Source organism: Notamacropus eugenii (assembly GCF_028372415.1).
Source record: "Notamacropus eugenii isolate mMacEug1 chromosome 2 unlocalized genomic scaffold, mMacEug1.pri_v2 SUPER_2_unloc_1, whole genome shotgun sequence".
Taxonomy (NCBI): domain Eukaryota; kingdom Metazoa; phylum Chordata; class Mammalia; order Diprotodontia; family Macropodidae; genus Notamacropus; species Notamacropus eugenii.
Genome location: NW_027325092.1, coordinates 1,117,068 through 1,134,780, shown reverse-complemented (window position 1 = coordinate 1,134,780; position 17,713 = coordinate 1,117,068). Strand labels below are relative to the sequence as shown.

Below are 17,713 nucleotides of genomic sequence, written 5' to 3'. Positions count from 1 at the left end.
AGAGGTAGTGGAGGGAAGGGGAGAAAATTTAAAACTCAATATCTTATGGAAGTGAATGTTGAAAACTTTAAAAAACCCAACTAATTAATCAGAAAAAGAAGTGATGGCATGTTAAGATTAGCTGGTGACCTTAAGAGAGAAAAGAGGATGGAGGTGATAAATATTTTGAAAGCAGAATTTAAAAGATTTGGAAATTGATTGACTAGGGAGGCTGAGGAAGAATGAGGAGCTGAAGATAACTCTGAAGTTGATAATAATGAATGCAATGAAGATGATAAACACCAGCATCAATGGGATTGACTGGTGGGACAGTGTGACTCAGTCATGCATTGTGTGGTAAGTGATTATAATTCTGGTATTAAGCACTTTCCAGGGATAAACTGTAATACATATGGTTGAATCTTGTGTAGTTAGAATGTGTGTTGAATACTAGAGTTCATGTTATAGTAGAAAGGACACTGAGTTGGGAGTTAAGGAATCGTTTCTTGTCCCTTTCCTCTTAGTGATCTTTCCTGCCTTGTGCAATTTGGCACAATGTACCTCTCTACGGTCCAATTCTTTTTTGTGTGTGAAATAAGAGGCCTGAATTAGAGGATCTCTGAGTTCCTTTCTAGAATTAGGAATCATTACACTTAGCTAGTTAATGCTTTGTGTCAACTCACAACTTGTAGTCAACTTCAGGCAAGGGGTAAGCGTTTAGGGAGTTTCTCTGATTCATTTTGCTTCCATGCTACAACCACTGCATCAGAATTTAATTATTGATCTCTGAGGTCTCAGATGAGTTTTTTAAATGGTACTGACAAATTTAGATAAAAGACACTGCTATTATAAGTATCAGACTCTTTCAGCATTACTTTCAAATGGAAGTGGATATATATTCTTTTCCTGAGCTTTGGTCCTCTCTGACACAGAAGAGTGTTGAAAAAATATGACATGGATTCCTTATAATTTACTAAAAAGAGGTTCCACCTTAAGCTGCTGCCTTTCCAAAGAGAAAGTGTAAGTATGCTCAAGATGTCCGGATTTTTCAGGGAGTTCCATACCAACCAAAATGCACTGGTCATTGTAGGGAAGACTTGAGAAAGTGTGATATTCTCTAGGACATTAATTCAAAGATATAAGCTTATCTTGCCACCACTTACCCCATGTAAGACCTGGAAATTTATTCCCTTCATATTGATTACTTGTTCCAGCACCTTGTATCTTACTGCTTTTGGCTTACTTATTTAATCTTCTTATTGTTTTTTTTTTCCATTCCATAACCTCTTATTTTCATCCAACAAAGATGGAAAACAGCACATTATATTTATTCGTTTGTCAACTCTTCGCTATTATTAGTTACTGCCTAGATTCCTCTTCTATAGACAGAAAGATTTCATTTACTTAGCTTTTCAAAAGCACTATGGTTTCTGGTGAAACCAGCCATCTCAGCATCAGGAAAGCTAGATTCAAATCCTACCTCCCAACTCACCAACTATTTGCCTTGAACATACCACTTATGCTTTCTTACCTTCATTTCTCTCAATGCAAAATGGAGACGCAAGGATTGCACTTTGTACTTCACACAGTTATTGAGGAAAGCACTTGTTTAAAAATCAAATAACTCTATAACTTCTAATTGCTATTTTTATAGGTCCAATTCGACAACTTTTGTCCATTGTGCTTATTTGTTGTTTTTTTTTTATCACTGTTGGTTTCCTAAAATCATAGACAGAAGGTATCTTGGAATGGGTATTGCTCTATCAGTAATTAATATCAGCATTGAGAATTCTGGAGGAAAGAATACAGATGTTTCAGGAGGCAGTGTTAAAGCAGTCACTTGCTATTATTAATTACCCATGAAGACATTTTAAGCGAGAGGTTGAATCCATTTAGATACTGAAAAAATGTGTTGAAGTTGGAATATAACTATAGGTAAAGAAGTTCTTGTTGTTTTGTTTGGTTTTCCCCAGGGACAGACATTTGAAGTCAATTTTATGTTGAGGAGGAACACTTCACATTTACAGTTACATATGGAGCTTATTAGAGTGATTAAGTAGGATACCTGGATCCCAGCACACTATTCTGCATTGATTTGAGTAGTCAGGCAGTCTAAACGGACAATTGGCACAGATTGGGAGTGCTGTGACATTTGTTTCTATTGTGCCTGGCTTCTTGACAATTGATTTGTGATGATGAACAAAATGCCTTATGAAATCTTGCTTTTTCCACCAAAGGAATCTGACCCAGAAAGTCTCAAATACCATTTTGGATATGAAGTGTTGTGCCATGCTAGATTTTATGATACATTTAACGTCATCACTTAGCTACAGTATGGGCCTAAGAACATAGCTAATTTGATTTCCTTCCAGCATTTAAATGAGTGCAAGAAGACAGCAACATCTTAACATAGGACAGTAGAACTGCTCTAACTGTACATTTTAATTGACGTTTCATTTCAATAAACACATAAACTACTCTGTGAAGATCACAGGTCTAGTTCGTAAAGAAGAAACATAATTTAGGATGGCTGGGTGGCAAGATCACCAGATTGCTAGATCTGGAGCTTAAAAAAAAAACTGAATTCAAATCCTGCCTCAAATACTGTGTTACCTTGGGCAAGTCATTGATTCTTTCTAATTCATAAATTGAATGGGAAAAAAACTCCTATTTCATAGGATAGTGTTGTTAGGATCAAATGAGGTAGATTACAACAGTCATGCGAACCTTAAAAAACTATGTATATATATACACACAAACACGTGCACAACCCCATTATTACTAAATAAGACATAAGACATAAAACTTTTCCCTCCATGACCCTACATTTTGGAAAAGGAGCAAGATATGAATAATGATAATACATGATATAAAATGACCCATGCATCAGAAAGCTATAAAAACAAGGTATCATGTGAGACCAAAGAAGAAAAGTAAAGGGAGATCAAGGTTCAGGAAGGACTCAATGTTCAACTGAAAGTTATGCTTGTAGTCATTCTGAAGTTGTTATGATCCTCCATGAATACTTATGGTCTGTGTCTTGACCAGATTTATTTTTTCTGAATGAGTTATGTTTCCATCATCATTCTATTTTATTGAATTTATTTATCTTATCAATTATTTTTGTTGTTTTGTAGATAATACTACAGTCTTTTAATGATAATTATTCTATTTCTTTTCTTATATTTTTCAGGAAGTCTGACAAAATATTGCTGACCTGACTTCTGAAATAATACATAAAGATGTCAATAATCCACTAGTGTTAAAAGGTGTATCTTGAATTTTTTTTCCAGCCTGTGTGGAGGGGGGATATATCCATATATATTCTTTTACCCTAATTATCTTGTTACTCCTCATGACTTGTACATGCACAAGAGCAAAATCCTTCCATGAGTGGTCAAGGAACTTGTTTTTACATAATTTTCTATGTAGAAAATTTATTAGGAAATATAAAATCATGTTTTGTAACAGCAAGGCTAATAGGGTATTAGGTACAAACTCCTCATTTTGATGGCAGTAAACCAAGACTCAAAAAGTCTTACTTTCATATTTTGAATCAGCACTATGAAAGGTAGGGATGGTGAAGGAGGAGGTTTAAAAAGAGTAATGAACATGGAATTGAACATTTCTTAGTGTCAAGATAGGTGAATCACTATCTCTGAGCATCTCATTTTCTTTGTAGGGATTCCAATTATTATACCATCTATCTGATGGGATTGTTAAAATGAAGTGAATATAAACTGTAAAATACTAGAACAATGGAAGCTATAAGTATTATTTTGACGAGGATTCTTATCCAGAAGTGAATATCTATGGATAGAGAATGGATGTAGAAAAGTTTTATTTTTCCTAACCTTTGACTGAAATTTAGCATTTGCTTCAACTATTGATTTTTTAAATTACAAATCATTTGGAAAAAAGACTCACCACACACACACACACACACACACACACACACACACTAAGTATCTAGGGAACATAGCTGGAGGATCTCTCCTTTTTCATCTAGATTGTTTTGATGTAGTATTTGCAGTCTATATTTCTTTTGCTAAGTATAGTCACTGAATTGTTTTGACATTCTTCCCCTCTCTATAATCGTCAATGTTTTCATTTTTTGTTCCTAGGGACATAAGCTTTGAAAGAGTATGAGGTATAAGAATTATAGTTCTTCAGATGGGTTCATCCTTCTGGGCTTCTCTGATCATCCTGGGCTAGAGATGGTCTTGTCTGGAATTGTCACAGTGTTCTATTTAATAACTTTGGTTGGAAACACAACTGTCATCCTTGTATCCCTTCTATATCCTCAGCTTTGTACACCTATGTATTTTTTCCTCAGGAACTTATCTTTCTTAGACCTCTGCTTTACCACCAGCATCATTCCTCAGATGCTGATGAATTTATGGGGCCAAGATAAGGCCATCACTTATGTTGGCTGTGCCATCCAGCTTTACAGCTATATGTGGCTTGGATCTGCTGAGTGCCTTCTGCTGGCTGTGATGTCTTATGACCGCTTTACTGCTGTCTGCAAACCTTTGCACTATTTGGTCATCATGAACCCACAAGTCTGCCTTCAGATGGTGTCTGTGGCCTGGTGGATCAGTTTAGCTAATTCTCTCATGCTCTGTACACTGACCCTGAAATTGCCGAGGTGTGGGAATCACATCCTGGAGCATTTCCTCTGTGAACTACCAGCTCTGGTCAAGATTGCATGTATAGATACTACAACAATTGAAATGACTGTATTTGCTTTGGGCATTGTCATTATCCTGATACCCCTTTCCCTTATTCTCGTCTCCTATGTCTTAATTGCCAAAGCTGTATTAAAAATAAAGTCAGCAGTGGGTTGGAAGAAAGCAGTCAATACATGCGGTTCTCACCTCACAGTGGTATCTATCTTCTATGGGACTATAATCTACATGTACATGCAACCAGGAAACAGTGCTTCCAAGAACCAAGGCAAATTCCTTACTCTCTTCTACACTATTGTTACTCCCAGTCTCAATCCCATCATCTACACCCTAAGGAATAAAGACATGAAAGAGGCAATGAAGAAGCTGGTAAGGAGGGAGACATAATAATCTCTGGAAATTGGGAAACATTTGAAATTTTAAAACAATTTTAGAATCCAAGAGACGATGACACCTAAGGGAATATTGTCAGTTGATGGAATGGTAAATAATCCTTACCATAGATGAATAAAATTATTTTGGTTAGTTACTTTGCATCTATTACATACACGAACATGTATGTATAGACACATGTCTGCATCTACATATATGTGTGTATCTATGTCTATTAAACACACACAGACATAGAGAGAGAACTCTTAGTTACTGTTGTATACATTATCATCTGCAATATAGTTTTTCACATTGTGATCTTATTTTATGCCATTGTATCCTTCTAGTCATTTCCTATGTACTCAACAAATACATAGTTTTAAAAAATATGTATATAGATATGTCAATAAACAAGTGTTTATTACGAGTTTATTAAAACACAAAAAACTGCAGTAACTGATGGGCATACAAAGAAAAGTGAAAATAATCTCTGCCCAAATGAACCTCACATTTTTGTGAGAAAAGAGCATAAGTAACTGGGTATAAGTAAGAGTATCCAGAATAGACAGAAAGTAATTACATTACTTATTGGGGGTTGGAAGGCAGAACAAGGCGTCCTTCAGACGGTAGTTTTGAACCGAATCTTGAAGGAAGGTAGGGAGATTAAGAGGCAGAGATAATAGAGGAAGAAATTCAAGGCATAGAAAACAGCCAGTGCAAAGGGACATATATACAAATATCCATACATGTATATATATTTATCATGCACAATACATATATAACATACATTACGCAATTATATATTGTATTTTATGTATTACATTGCATATGCAATTGATAAGTGACAAAACTGCTTATGTGCATGCACAAAACATATACATGAATATATTTGTTTGTGAGTAGTATTTCTTTATTATTTATCTTATAGCTTATAATTAGCACCATCTTAGGCAACAAATATTGTATGTAGCAAGCCTGAATACAACTTACATTTAGTCTTATTTTCGTGAGTGTGTGTATATGTACATATATAAGCGTATATGTATACATATACAAACATATGTATATATACATATACATGCATGCATATATATATACATATATCCATATACACAGACATATACATGCATGTATACACACATTATATAATACATATAATGTATGTACATATATTATATATGTAAATACACATCTTTTTATATGCCTTTTTAAGGATTTTTAAAACCTGTAAAATGAGGGAGTTGTGCAAAATTGCCTCTTAAGATTCTCTTTTACTTGACATCTTATAATCCTATGATCTCCATTTTTGCTGGAGACTACATGTTTTCTCCCAATTTCCAACTGATGTGGTCCTCTGATAGGCTCGTCCAGAAATGATTGTGATCTATAACATATGGTACTTTGTGAAGGAAGCATATTGTGAATCTTAATATGTCTATAGAAAATTTAGTATTATTTTCTCATCTTTCTTAAATTTTCAATGAAGTTCTGATAAAAAGTAGTACAGGGAAAAGACACTATCTTATTGTTATTTAATTTAACATATAAATATAAATATATAAATATAATAAAAAGGCACTCTCTTATTATTTTTTAAATTTAATATATAAATACGTAAATATAATAAATTAATATAAATTAATACACATGAATAATTGAATTGGATTAGGATGCAAGTTCATTCTCTGTATATGTCTGAAATCATGTCTGCTACAAGTCACCAGAACAAATAAGAAGCAGGGATGTCATACCTCATGTCATTATTACACGGTTTTAATTCACTTGCTAGGTCACCAGATTTTGAAATCTTTTGTTCCATGTATCTTGAATATTATCAGTATCTGGAATGATACTGAATCCATTAAAATATATAGTTCTCAATTATTCATAGATTAATGTAATAATACAAAGAATATATGACAATTCCGTGTTCAATAATGAGCCAGTTCTAGTACTGTTTTATGGTTAAGTTCAACAATGAATTGTATTTATACAATTAAATATAGCCTTGAAGTTAATTCGATTTCTTTTGTATAATCCTAGTTTATAGGTTCTGTCTTACTAGGTATTTAGTAAGTGCTATTTTTTGTTGGGGAATGGCTATATGAACGTATGGCTATATGAGAAATAATAGCAACATTGTGCAATGACCAATTTTGATAAAGTGAGTTCTTTTCAACAGTACAATAATCTAAAGTGGTTCCAAAAGACTTATGATGGAAAACGCTATCCACCTCCAAAGAAATAATGAAGGAGTTCGAATGCAGTTTGAACCATATTATTTTCTCTTTTTGTTGTTGTTTTCTTTCTCATGATTTTTCCCTTTTGTTCTGATTCTTCTTTCACAGCATGATCAATGTGGAAATATGTATTCAACTTATATGTTTGGACATGTATAGCCAATATCATATTGCTTGCTACCTTAGAGAGTTAGGGAGGGGAAGGAAAGATGAGAAAAAAGTTTGGAACTCAAAGTCTTCTAAAAGCCAGTGTTGAAGAGTGTCTTTACATGTAAGTGGAAAAATAAAGTACTATTAAGTGGAAAAATAAATTCCTCCATTTTCATAAACAAATATATTCTGTTAAGCCATTTGTCTGACACTTCTTTACTGATATAATATTGACAGAATTCATAATGATGTTGCATATAGAAGTCCTTTTAAGTATGTTGAATTTTAGCTGTAATATAAGTAACAATTGAAAAAAACATATTATGTACCTTCTACCAGCCTTTACTATAATTCGGTGAAAATGTACCTACTTATTCCAAGATAATTTCAGCTGGGTTTCATTTGTTTCATTTTTATCAGTTTAGTACACACTCTGAGAATATTGATTGATCCTTTTCCCTTCTGAAGTACCTTTCATCTTTCTATAACTGTCTTAGAATGAGTGCAATGTTTTATAAATATTTATAACTTTTTGTGAGGAAAATTTCTAAGTCAGTTCATGGCAATACGGCAGTTGCAAAAAAGCAGAATCCCACTGTTATTGTGTAGGTATTAATTGCTTTAAAATGTATCCTTTATGTACTGTTTTGATTCAAGGATGGCAATGAGTCTTTTAACATTCAGTCATAGCTTCCTCCTTTCTGACTTTGTATTCCAAGTTTCTTTTTGGAAGAGAAAAAGTATTTGCATGTATTGCACTTATTCATTGTTTATTGATTCATTTTGACTTTTATATTCAATTTTGATAAGTATATATTGAGAATTTTGCATTTTTAGTCCAAATAAGATTTTGTTAATGTGGAAGAAATATCCCACAAGATGAATTCTGATATTTTTGATGGAGGTTTCTAGTCAGAGTTTCTTCATGTACATCATGATTAATTACATATTTTGATTTAACCCTTCTTTAATATGGAATCAATAATGAGTTCCTCTTGGAAGAAAAGATAACTTATTTAAGACTATGAAGAACCATTGTAGGCATACACTGTATCTCTGACAAATGGCATAATGAATATCAACTGTTCTTGGTATAATTGTATTAATAATATGTTTTTAGTGCTACATCTTGTGAACATCATATATTTTTCTTGTGAACATCATATATTCTGATGTTCTCATTATACCTGGATTCTTTTTATCATTGCAAAAAGACATTAAGGTAAATTGAATCCAAAGTTTTGTAATAATCAATAAAATGTTATCCTGCTTTCAGGTAGCTTGTTCTAGCATTAACGATTAAATAAAATGAATTTACCATGTGCTTGAAACTTTTTTTACTTGACTGTTCCCTTTTTTTCTTGGAAGCGTTTATAGAAAATTTTCAAATTTATTTATTTATTTGTTCGTTTGTTTATTTATTTATTCACTCATTTATTTATTTTAAGTTTTCAGCATTCGTTTCCACAGAATTTTGAGTCCCAAATTTTCTCTCCATCTCTCCTCTGCCCCTCATAACGTCTTACATTCTGATTGCCCCTTCCACGAATGTGCACTCACTTCCAGCACCTCTCTCTTCCCTTATCCCTTCTCTCTTGTCCTGTAAGTCAAGATAAATTTCTATACCCCATTAGCTGTACTTCTTATTTCCCACTTGTATGCGAAAACAATTGTCAACATTTGCTCCTAAAACTTTGAGTTCCAACTTCTCTTCCTTCCTCCCTCCCCACCCACACCCACTGAGAAGGCAAGTAATTCAATATAGCCTTTATATGTGTAATTTTGCAAAAGACTTCCATAATAGTCATATTCTGTAATACTAACTATATTTCCCTCCATCCTATCTTTCCACCATCATTTCTTCTATTCTCTCTTTTGACTTTGTCCCTCCTCAAGAGGATTTAATTCTAATTGTTCCTCCTCTCCTTTGCCATCCCTTCCATGATACCCCCACCCTCCTTGTTCCCTCCTCCTCTACTTTTCTGTAGTGTAAGATAGATTTTCATACCAAATTGAGTGTGCATGCTATTCCTTCCTTGAGCCAAATAAGCCTCACCTTTTCCCTCTCACCTCCCCTCTTTTCCCCTACATTGGAAAAGCTTTATCTTGCCTCTTCTATGAGAGATAATTTGTTCCATTCTACTTCTCTCTTTCTCCTCATAATATATTATTCTCTCACTCCTTAATTTTCTTTTTTAGATATGATTCCTTCCTATTCAACTCACTCTGTGCTCTCTGTCTCTCTGTCTCTCTCTGTCTCTGTCTCTCTCTCTCTATGTATATATATATATATATATATATATATATATATATATATATAAATGTGCATATGTGTGTGTGTGTGTGTGTAATCCCTCCAACTATCCAGATATTGACAAATGCTTCAAGAGTTACAAATAGTACCTTTCCAAGTAGGAATGTAAACAGTTTAACTTTAGTAAGGCCCTTGTGATTTCTCTTTCCTATTCATCTTTTCATGCTTCTTTTGATTCTAACGTTTGAAAGTAAAATTTTCTTTTCACCTCTGGTCTTTTCATCAAGAAAGTCCTCTACGTCATTGAATGACCATTTTTTCCCCTGAAATACTATATTGCGTTTGCTGGGTGGATGATTCTTGGTTTTAATCCCAGTTCCTTTCACTTCTGGAATATCATATTTGAAACCCTTTGATTCCTTCATGTACAAGCTGCTAGATCTTGTGTTATCTTAATGGTATTTCCACGATACTCTAATTGTTCCTTTCTAGGTGCTTGCAATATTTTCTCCTTGACCTGGGACTTCTGAAATTTGGCTACAATATTCCTAAGAGTTTCTTTTTTACATATCTTTCAGGAGGTGATCAGTAGATTCTTTCAATATTTATTGTGTCCTCTGATTCTAGAATTTCAGGGCAGTTTTCCTTGCTAATGTTGTGGAAGATGATTCCTAGGTTCTTTTTTGATCATGTCTTTCAAGTAGTCCCATAATTTTTAAATTGTCTCTCCTGGATTTATTTTCCGGGTCAGTTGTGTTCCCAATGAGCTATTTCATATTATCTTACATTTTTTTTTCATTCTTTTGGTTTTGTTTTGTATTCTATAGGCTTCTCATAAAGTCATTAGCTTATGTTTGTTCCATTCTAATTTTTAAGGAACCATTTTCTTCAGTGAGCTTTTGATCCTTCTTTTTCATTTGGATAATTCTGCTTTTTAAGGCATTCTTCTCCTCATTGGCTTTTTGGACCTGTTTTGCCAATTGAGTTAGCCTATTTTTAAAGGTGTTATTTTCTTCAACATTTTTTTGATCTCCTTTAGCAAGGTGTTGACTCATTTTTCATGATTTTCTTGCATCTCTCTCATTTCTCTTCCCAACTTTTCCTGCACCTTTCTTATTTGATTTTCTAAATGCTTTTTGAGGTTTTACTTGGTCTGGGATCATTGCAAATTTATTTTGGAGGTTTTGGATGCAGAAGCCTTGACTTTTATATCTTCCCCTGAAGGCAAACATTGTTCTTCCTCATCTGAAAGGAAGGGATAAAATACCTGTTCACCAAGAAAGTAACCTTCTATAGTCTCATTTTCCCCCTTTTTTGGCCATTTTTCCAACCAGTTACTTGACTTTTGGGTTCTTTGTCAAGGGTAGGGTGTTTTCTGGGGACCTGTAAGATCTCAGTTCCTCTAAGGTGGCACAATCAAGGGAGAGGAGTTTCTGAGAGTAAGATCAGCTCTTCAATTCATCCACGGGCTTTATGTCGGGGACAGAGCAGCCACTCAGGGCTGAGGTTCAGATCAGCTGCTCAGTTCTCCCAGGTGCTTTAAGAGGAGTTCTCCAACAATGGAACAATGGATGCTGGCTGCTGCCTGCTGGTGGTCACCACCATGCAGCACCACAGCCTCTGTGCTGTTGCCACTGTCGCCTGGGGCAAGGGTTAGGGGAGGACCCTGCTCCTTTGTCATGGAGGTGAAAAAGCCCTCTCACTGATCTTTGAAGCTGCCTTTGGAGTCTCTGGGTTGAGGAATCTGCGAACCTCTGCTTCTGCTGCTGGGTATTTCATACCTGAGGCCTGTGCCTGCCCTGCTCCTCCTGACGCCTCATGGCCAAGGCTGAACTAGGCTCTACTCCATGTCCTCGTGAGACAGACCTTTCCCATCTGTCTTCCAGTTCACCCTGGGCTGGAAATCTCCTCCACTCCATCATTCTTTGGCTTCTGCTGTTCTAGAATTTGAGAGTCTTTCTTTGCAGGTATTATATGAGCTATTGGAGAAGAGCTAGAGTATGTGCATCTTTCTACTCTGCCATCTTGGTTCTGCCCCCTAGAATTTTTCCTCATGAAAAATTAAGATACAAAGTCTGTGTACCACATATAATTATGTAATTTACCTTTATCTTAAGGGATTTTTAATGTTCTTAGTTTATGGTAGTAGATACATGTTTTCTTTTTAAAAAGGTGGAATCATTCGTATGTCAAGAAGAACCTGGTAAAGGGCTAGAGAAGGTGCCAGTATCAACTTTGATCCTTGGATAGGGTGCATGGAAGAGGTTTATAACCTGTCATTCACATCACTACAGATGAAGCTGATGCATGATAAATTGATGACTACATTAGAAATGTGATCATCTATTTTATGGTCCTGATATTCATCAGGCTGCTCCTGTTGTCCTGACCACCTTAATGTCAGGAGAAGAATCTGATTATCTTGGAGGAATCATCATATGTAATGTGTTCCTTCTATGCAAGTTCTGCCTTTTTGTCTAACCAGGTGATCACCAACTTGCACTGACATTCACTGTGCATTGAAAAGATGTGGCATCATCCTCTATAAGAATATGAGACTTAGACTTTCTGAAGAGAGGAATATAATCTACGATTTCTAGCTTTTATTTTCCTTCAAATTTTTTATTTTTCTTAAAGATTCTTCTGGAAGATTATAGTTGTTTCCCTCCACTCATTTTCTTTTTCCCTTAGTATGGTCTGTGCCAGCAGGATTTTGGGGGAGGGGGAAGCCCGAAAAGCAATAACATGATGGAACTAAGATCCTCTCTAAGCTCTATAAGACCTTGCCACTTTTGGGACTATATGTGGTAGGAACAAAGTCCCTTGTTTTCTGAAAAAAAAGGATTAATTTTCTTTAAAAGGTAACAAGTCTGTTCCTAAGATTTGATTTGCCCTTGCCTCCCTTGACATATTTTCTGATCCATGCAAAGGACTGAAATCTTTTATTCTTTTAACAAGAAAAAGTATTGAGAAGAATGTTGATTATTAAAAAGTACAAAAATAATATATTAAAAAGTGAAGTATTTGAAAGTACCACAGAAGAGAAATGAATAAAAGTGTTAAGGAAGCTAGTGGCACAGTGGATGAAGTACTGTGCCTGAAATCAAGAAGAGCTGAGTTTTAATCCTGCCTCTGATATGTACTAGCTGTATGACACTGGACAAGTAACTTAACCTTTGTTTATCAGAGTTTCCTTAAGGGTAAAATGGGCATAATAGCAGCATCTCCACCCTAGACTTATTGTGAGGATCAAATGAGATAACATTTGCAAAGTGATTAGTAAGGTGCCTGATACACAATACGAGTTTAATAAATACTGGTTTCCTATCTTCCTTAATCCAGCATGAAAAACTTCAAGATCAGGCTATTTAAAGGGGTCAATGAAAATTAATAAAAAGAAATTTAAATCACCAAAACCCATCATAACTTTTTCAAGAAAAGACTATGCAAAATTAACCTTATTTCTATTTTTGATAAGTCAAACGTCATTGATCACTACAAATACATTTTACCTAGATTTTGACAGATCATTTTACGAGTCTCTGATATTACAGTTGAATGAATTGAGAAGTGTCTGAAAACCGAATTTGCAAAGAGTAGTCATGAATGATTAGGCATCAATTGAAATGATGTTGCTAATAGTACCCACCTCTCAGTGTTGTGAGAATCCAATAGGATAATATATGTAAAAATCACTTATCACAGTGTCTAGAACATTATAGGTGCTTAATGTTATTCCCCCCACTCATTTTTCATTTAATAAATTAGAGACGGATTGCAATTTTCACACTGAAGACACCAAAGATCCCTGCTATATTAATGTAGTATCTTGGAATAGGGAGGCATGCTTTTCTCTGGTCAGAAAACATGTGGCATATTGGATACTGTTTGGAGTGTCACATTTTAGGAAACACATTGATAATGTAGAGAACATTCAGAGGGCTGTGCCCAGATTGGCAAGGACCTGTAGATCAAAATATATGAAACTGAGAAGTAAGAATGGAAGTATGTAGCTCATTAAATGGAGGAAACATAATTGTTATTTTCAAGTATTTGAAGGCTATCAAGTGACAAAGAGACTCAACTTATTCATCTTGACCTCAGAGTACAGAACTCATAAATGAGTCAAAGGCAAGGCTATAGTTGCTGCAAAGAAAAATAAACAACTTCTCAACAATAAGATCTAAAGGTAAAATGGAGTATCATAGGAAATACTGAATTTCTTTCTCATTACAGTTCTTTTAGCAAAAGCTGAATGGTTACATTTTGGATCTATAGTAGTGGAATTCTTCAGGTATGAACTGGATTAAAGGGCTTATAAGGGTCCCTTCTAATTCTGAGATTGTGTGATTCTCTGAGTTAAACTCTAGACGTGGTGAATATCATTCTAAGAGGAAACATGCAGTAGAATATTTGAGATGTAGGACTGGATTCAGTAGAAAGACCAGGGCTAAATCGTTCTATTTGGGAGCCTTTTAAAAACAGGTAAAAATTTTATCTTCTTTCCCAGTTGATGCTGATGTATGACGGATATCTACAAAGGTTTTTAGCATTATAGAGATTAAATGTGACTATGTCCCCTACTCTCTCTGTTTTCGATAACCAAAAGCAAATTTTTCTGTTAGGAAATTTAAACATGAACAAGCAAATTTTTCATTTGTAATTAAGAAGTACAATGTTTTGATGCAACAGATGGTTTGAACCTTACACACACACAAACACACACACACAAAATAGTTGTTGGAAATAGGCTAGAAACTCCTACTGCAGAGAGTGTTCTAGCCATTTTATGTGACATCATAATCAAAACCCTCTTTTGAGGTGAACTCATACATATTACACCTTTATAATTTCGGCCCCAATCATTATCATTGTCCATCAAACCCAGACGCTTGGAGAGCTCCGCTAATATCAGTAAGGCAACACTGCTGTATTTCCTATAGCTTTAATCACTGATGTTTCCCTCACCACCACTGGTTTTCAAAAACCTCCCCCCAAGGAGAATCTACAGAATCACTTAGTGCTACTTTATTCCTCAGATTTTGTGAGAGGAGAAAGGAAGATAGGCTAAGAATTGATATTTTCTCTTTATATATCACTTTTGCTGCCTATTATATATGTTTTCCTTTTGCTTAAATTTCTAGATTTCATCAATTCTATCTCTATATTTGTGTCTTTTCTATGTTATAATTGTTTTCATTCATATCATATTTCTCTTCTAGAAAAAGAGAAATCTCCCTTCCCCCTCTTTTCTTAGCACCTCTGCCTCTCCTTACTCATGACCATCTGGAATTTCCTTCATTTTTCTTTACTTTTCCTTTTCCTCTTTTAAAAAGAAGATTTAAAAAATTTTATTTCTTTTTACCTCTCATAGGATTTTTTCTATAATTTGCCACTATTCTAATTCCCCAAACTCCCCACAACAGCATCAATATTATGTGCATCATTAATTTACTTTTCCTTCTATTTTGTGATTTGTTTTATACCTCCATTTCCTGTTTTGTAATTCTCTTTTCTTTTCCTTAAGTGCAGAAAATCTTTTCTTCCCTAGGTTTCATATTACAAAACACATGTTTTGCTGCCTTGGTGAAATCTGGTGATTTCTAAAGTCCATTCAAACTTTGTCTGGTTATTCTAATTCACTCCATCTAAGATTTTATCTGCTAAAACTCTGCCTCTGGGTATCAACGAATTTCTGTGTGTGCCTCATTGAAGTTAATGCTGTATAATTTCTTTCTGCATTAGTTAAATACATCAGATTTTATTTCTCTTCAAGGAACTGTTATAAAAAGATATCTTAAAAAATAAAACAACCCCCCCAAACTCTGAACCAACCTCCCGAAAATTATTTACAACTCAGAGCTACACATCCCTATCCTGCAGATATGTTTAATGTAAATAATATTTTGTTTTGTCCAAGTACACGTAAAGATAATTTTCAACATTCATTTGTATAAGACTTTGAATTATAAATTTTTCGCCCTGCCTTCCCCTCCCCCTCCCCAAGATTTCAAGCAATCTATAATGTTTTACTGTAAATTTGTCTGGTTCTATTTACTCCACAATGAACAAATGCATAGAGGTTTTCCCAGTTTACTCTGAAATTATACATTGCATGATTTTTTATGATATAACAATATTCTCTCATATTAATGCAAAACAATTTCTTTAGCCTTCTTTTCTCATCATAAAAAATTGCATTATTATTGGAATTAATTACTCTTTAGCATTTAATAGAATTATGAATTGGTCTGTACCAAAAATTTCCCTCAGATTTGAAAATTTACTTGTGCCTTGCTTAACTTATTTTTCTGACATTGGATTATTAAAATAACCTATTACTTATTCTGCTAATCTTGTACATTTTGTATTTTTGTAAGTGTTCATCCATTTCCTTTTAGTCATCAATTTGTTAGCATATAGTTTGGCAAAATAGTTTATGATAACTTATTTCCTCTTCAATTTTTTTAAGCTGTCCTCTTTGATAAGTTATTTTTTCTCTTTTTAAAAATTATGTCCATTACTCCTCCCAAGAAAACTGCATTTTCCAAATTAACACAATCAAGTACATCAAGGAGAAATACAATAATCTTCAGGTTACTGGTAGCAATGTGATGACAGTTGTACAGGCAAAAATCCTCATTGATGTTGGAGTGGATACCCTGAGGATTGGCGTGGGCAGTGGCTCCATTTGTATCACACAGGAAGTGATGGAATGTGAGTGGCCACAGGCGACAGCTGTATACAAGGTCTCAGAATATGTACGACATTTTGGTGTATGGGTCATCACAGATGGTGGCATCCAAAATATGGGCCCATTGCCGAAACTCTTGCGCTTGAAGCTTCCACAGTGATAATGTATTCTCTATTGGTGGTTGTCTGGCCTAACTGCTGTGGGCTGCGGGGTCCTTCTTACCTAACTCATGTCTTCGGTGATCAGTCGGATAAACATACGAGAGAAGACACCTTCAGAGTCAAACAAGCATAGGCTTTATTCCAGATACCAGCTATATGTCAGCATGCAGGACGAGTTCTCCCCGTGGAGCCCCCTTCTCCTTCTGGAGGAGAGAGGAAAAGAGAGACCCTCAGGCTTTCCTGTCCCCATTTAAACTCTCCCAGCTGCTTAGTTCGCTCGTGGACATCGTGCATGCTCTCAGCTCCTAGCCAATTAACAACAGGTGTGCTCAGATCACGGACCAATCTCAAGGGTGGGATGCTCTCCCCAGCAAGTTTCCACTGAGAAGAGGTGGAAAAACAAGATAGCTCGTGTTTCATTCCTTAATTCCCAGCTGTTCCCTGGAGGGCCTCGTGAGAGCTCTGCGGTTTAGAAGCCCCCACCTTTACCTGATCCGAGACTGTTCACGTGAAAGCCAAGCTTACACCCCAACAAGCGGCCACCAGAGGCCCCTGGACAGTACTTCTGATGATATTCGACTAAAGAAATAATGGGATCTGGGTTTCCTGGATGCCATGGACAAGAAAGTCGGCAGCTAGAACCATTACTTCAGTGAAGCAGACAAAATCAAAGTGGCTCAGGAGGTGTCCGAGGCAGGCAGGAGAAAAGGTCCATCCACAAGTTTGTCGTCTACTTGATTGCTGGCATCCAGCATTCCTGCCAAGATGTTAGTGCCAAGAGTCTAACACAAGTCAGAACCCTTATGTGCTCAAGGGAGCTGAAATGTGAGAAAAGGACGTCATCTGCTCAGGTGGAATGAGGTGTCCATGGACTCCATTCATATGAGAAGTGGCTCTTCTGAGAAGTAGCCTTGTTTGCTTTTACTGCCTCTCACCTTTCCCTCTCTCTATGTTTTTCAATGAAAAGCTGGATATAGTAAAAAAAAAAATGTCTCTTTGCATTTGTTTCCCCTTTTGGATAATGGAAAAATCAGGCCTTCTACTATCTTTTAGCACAAGGTGAAATGAAATATGGGATGAGGTAGAATGAGAAAACATTTTGAGATTTCATGGGAAAACACTTAGAAAAGTATCACATGATATAGACCTCTTCAGTATTTATTGCTGTTGTTCTT

The 17,713-nt window shown here is 35.3% G+C and overlaps 1 protein-coding gene across 1 annotated transcript; it reads left to right on the top strand.

Moving 5' to 3' along the window:
- The first annotated feature begins 4,124 nt into the window (after window positions 1-4,124).
- Window positions 4,125-5,054, top strand: LOC140516892 (olfactory receptor 2W1-like). Its single transcript, XM_072627745.1, has one exon. The coding sequence runs from the start codon at window positions 4,125-4,127 to the stop codon at window positions 5,052-5,054; it is 930 nt and encodes a 309-aa protein (XP_072483846.1).
- Window positions 5,055-17,713: the final 12,659 nt, after the last annotated feature.

Bases quoted from the DNA above. Each gene is read 5' to 3' on its own strand.
- LOC140516892 (XM_072627745.1), top strand. From the start codon at position 4,125: ATGAGGTATAAGAATTATAGTTCTTCAGATGGGTTCATCCTTCTGGGC.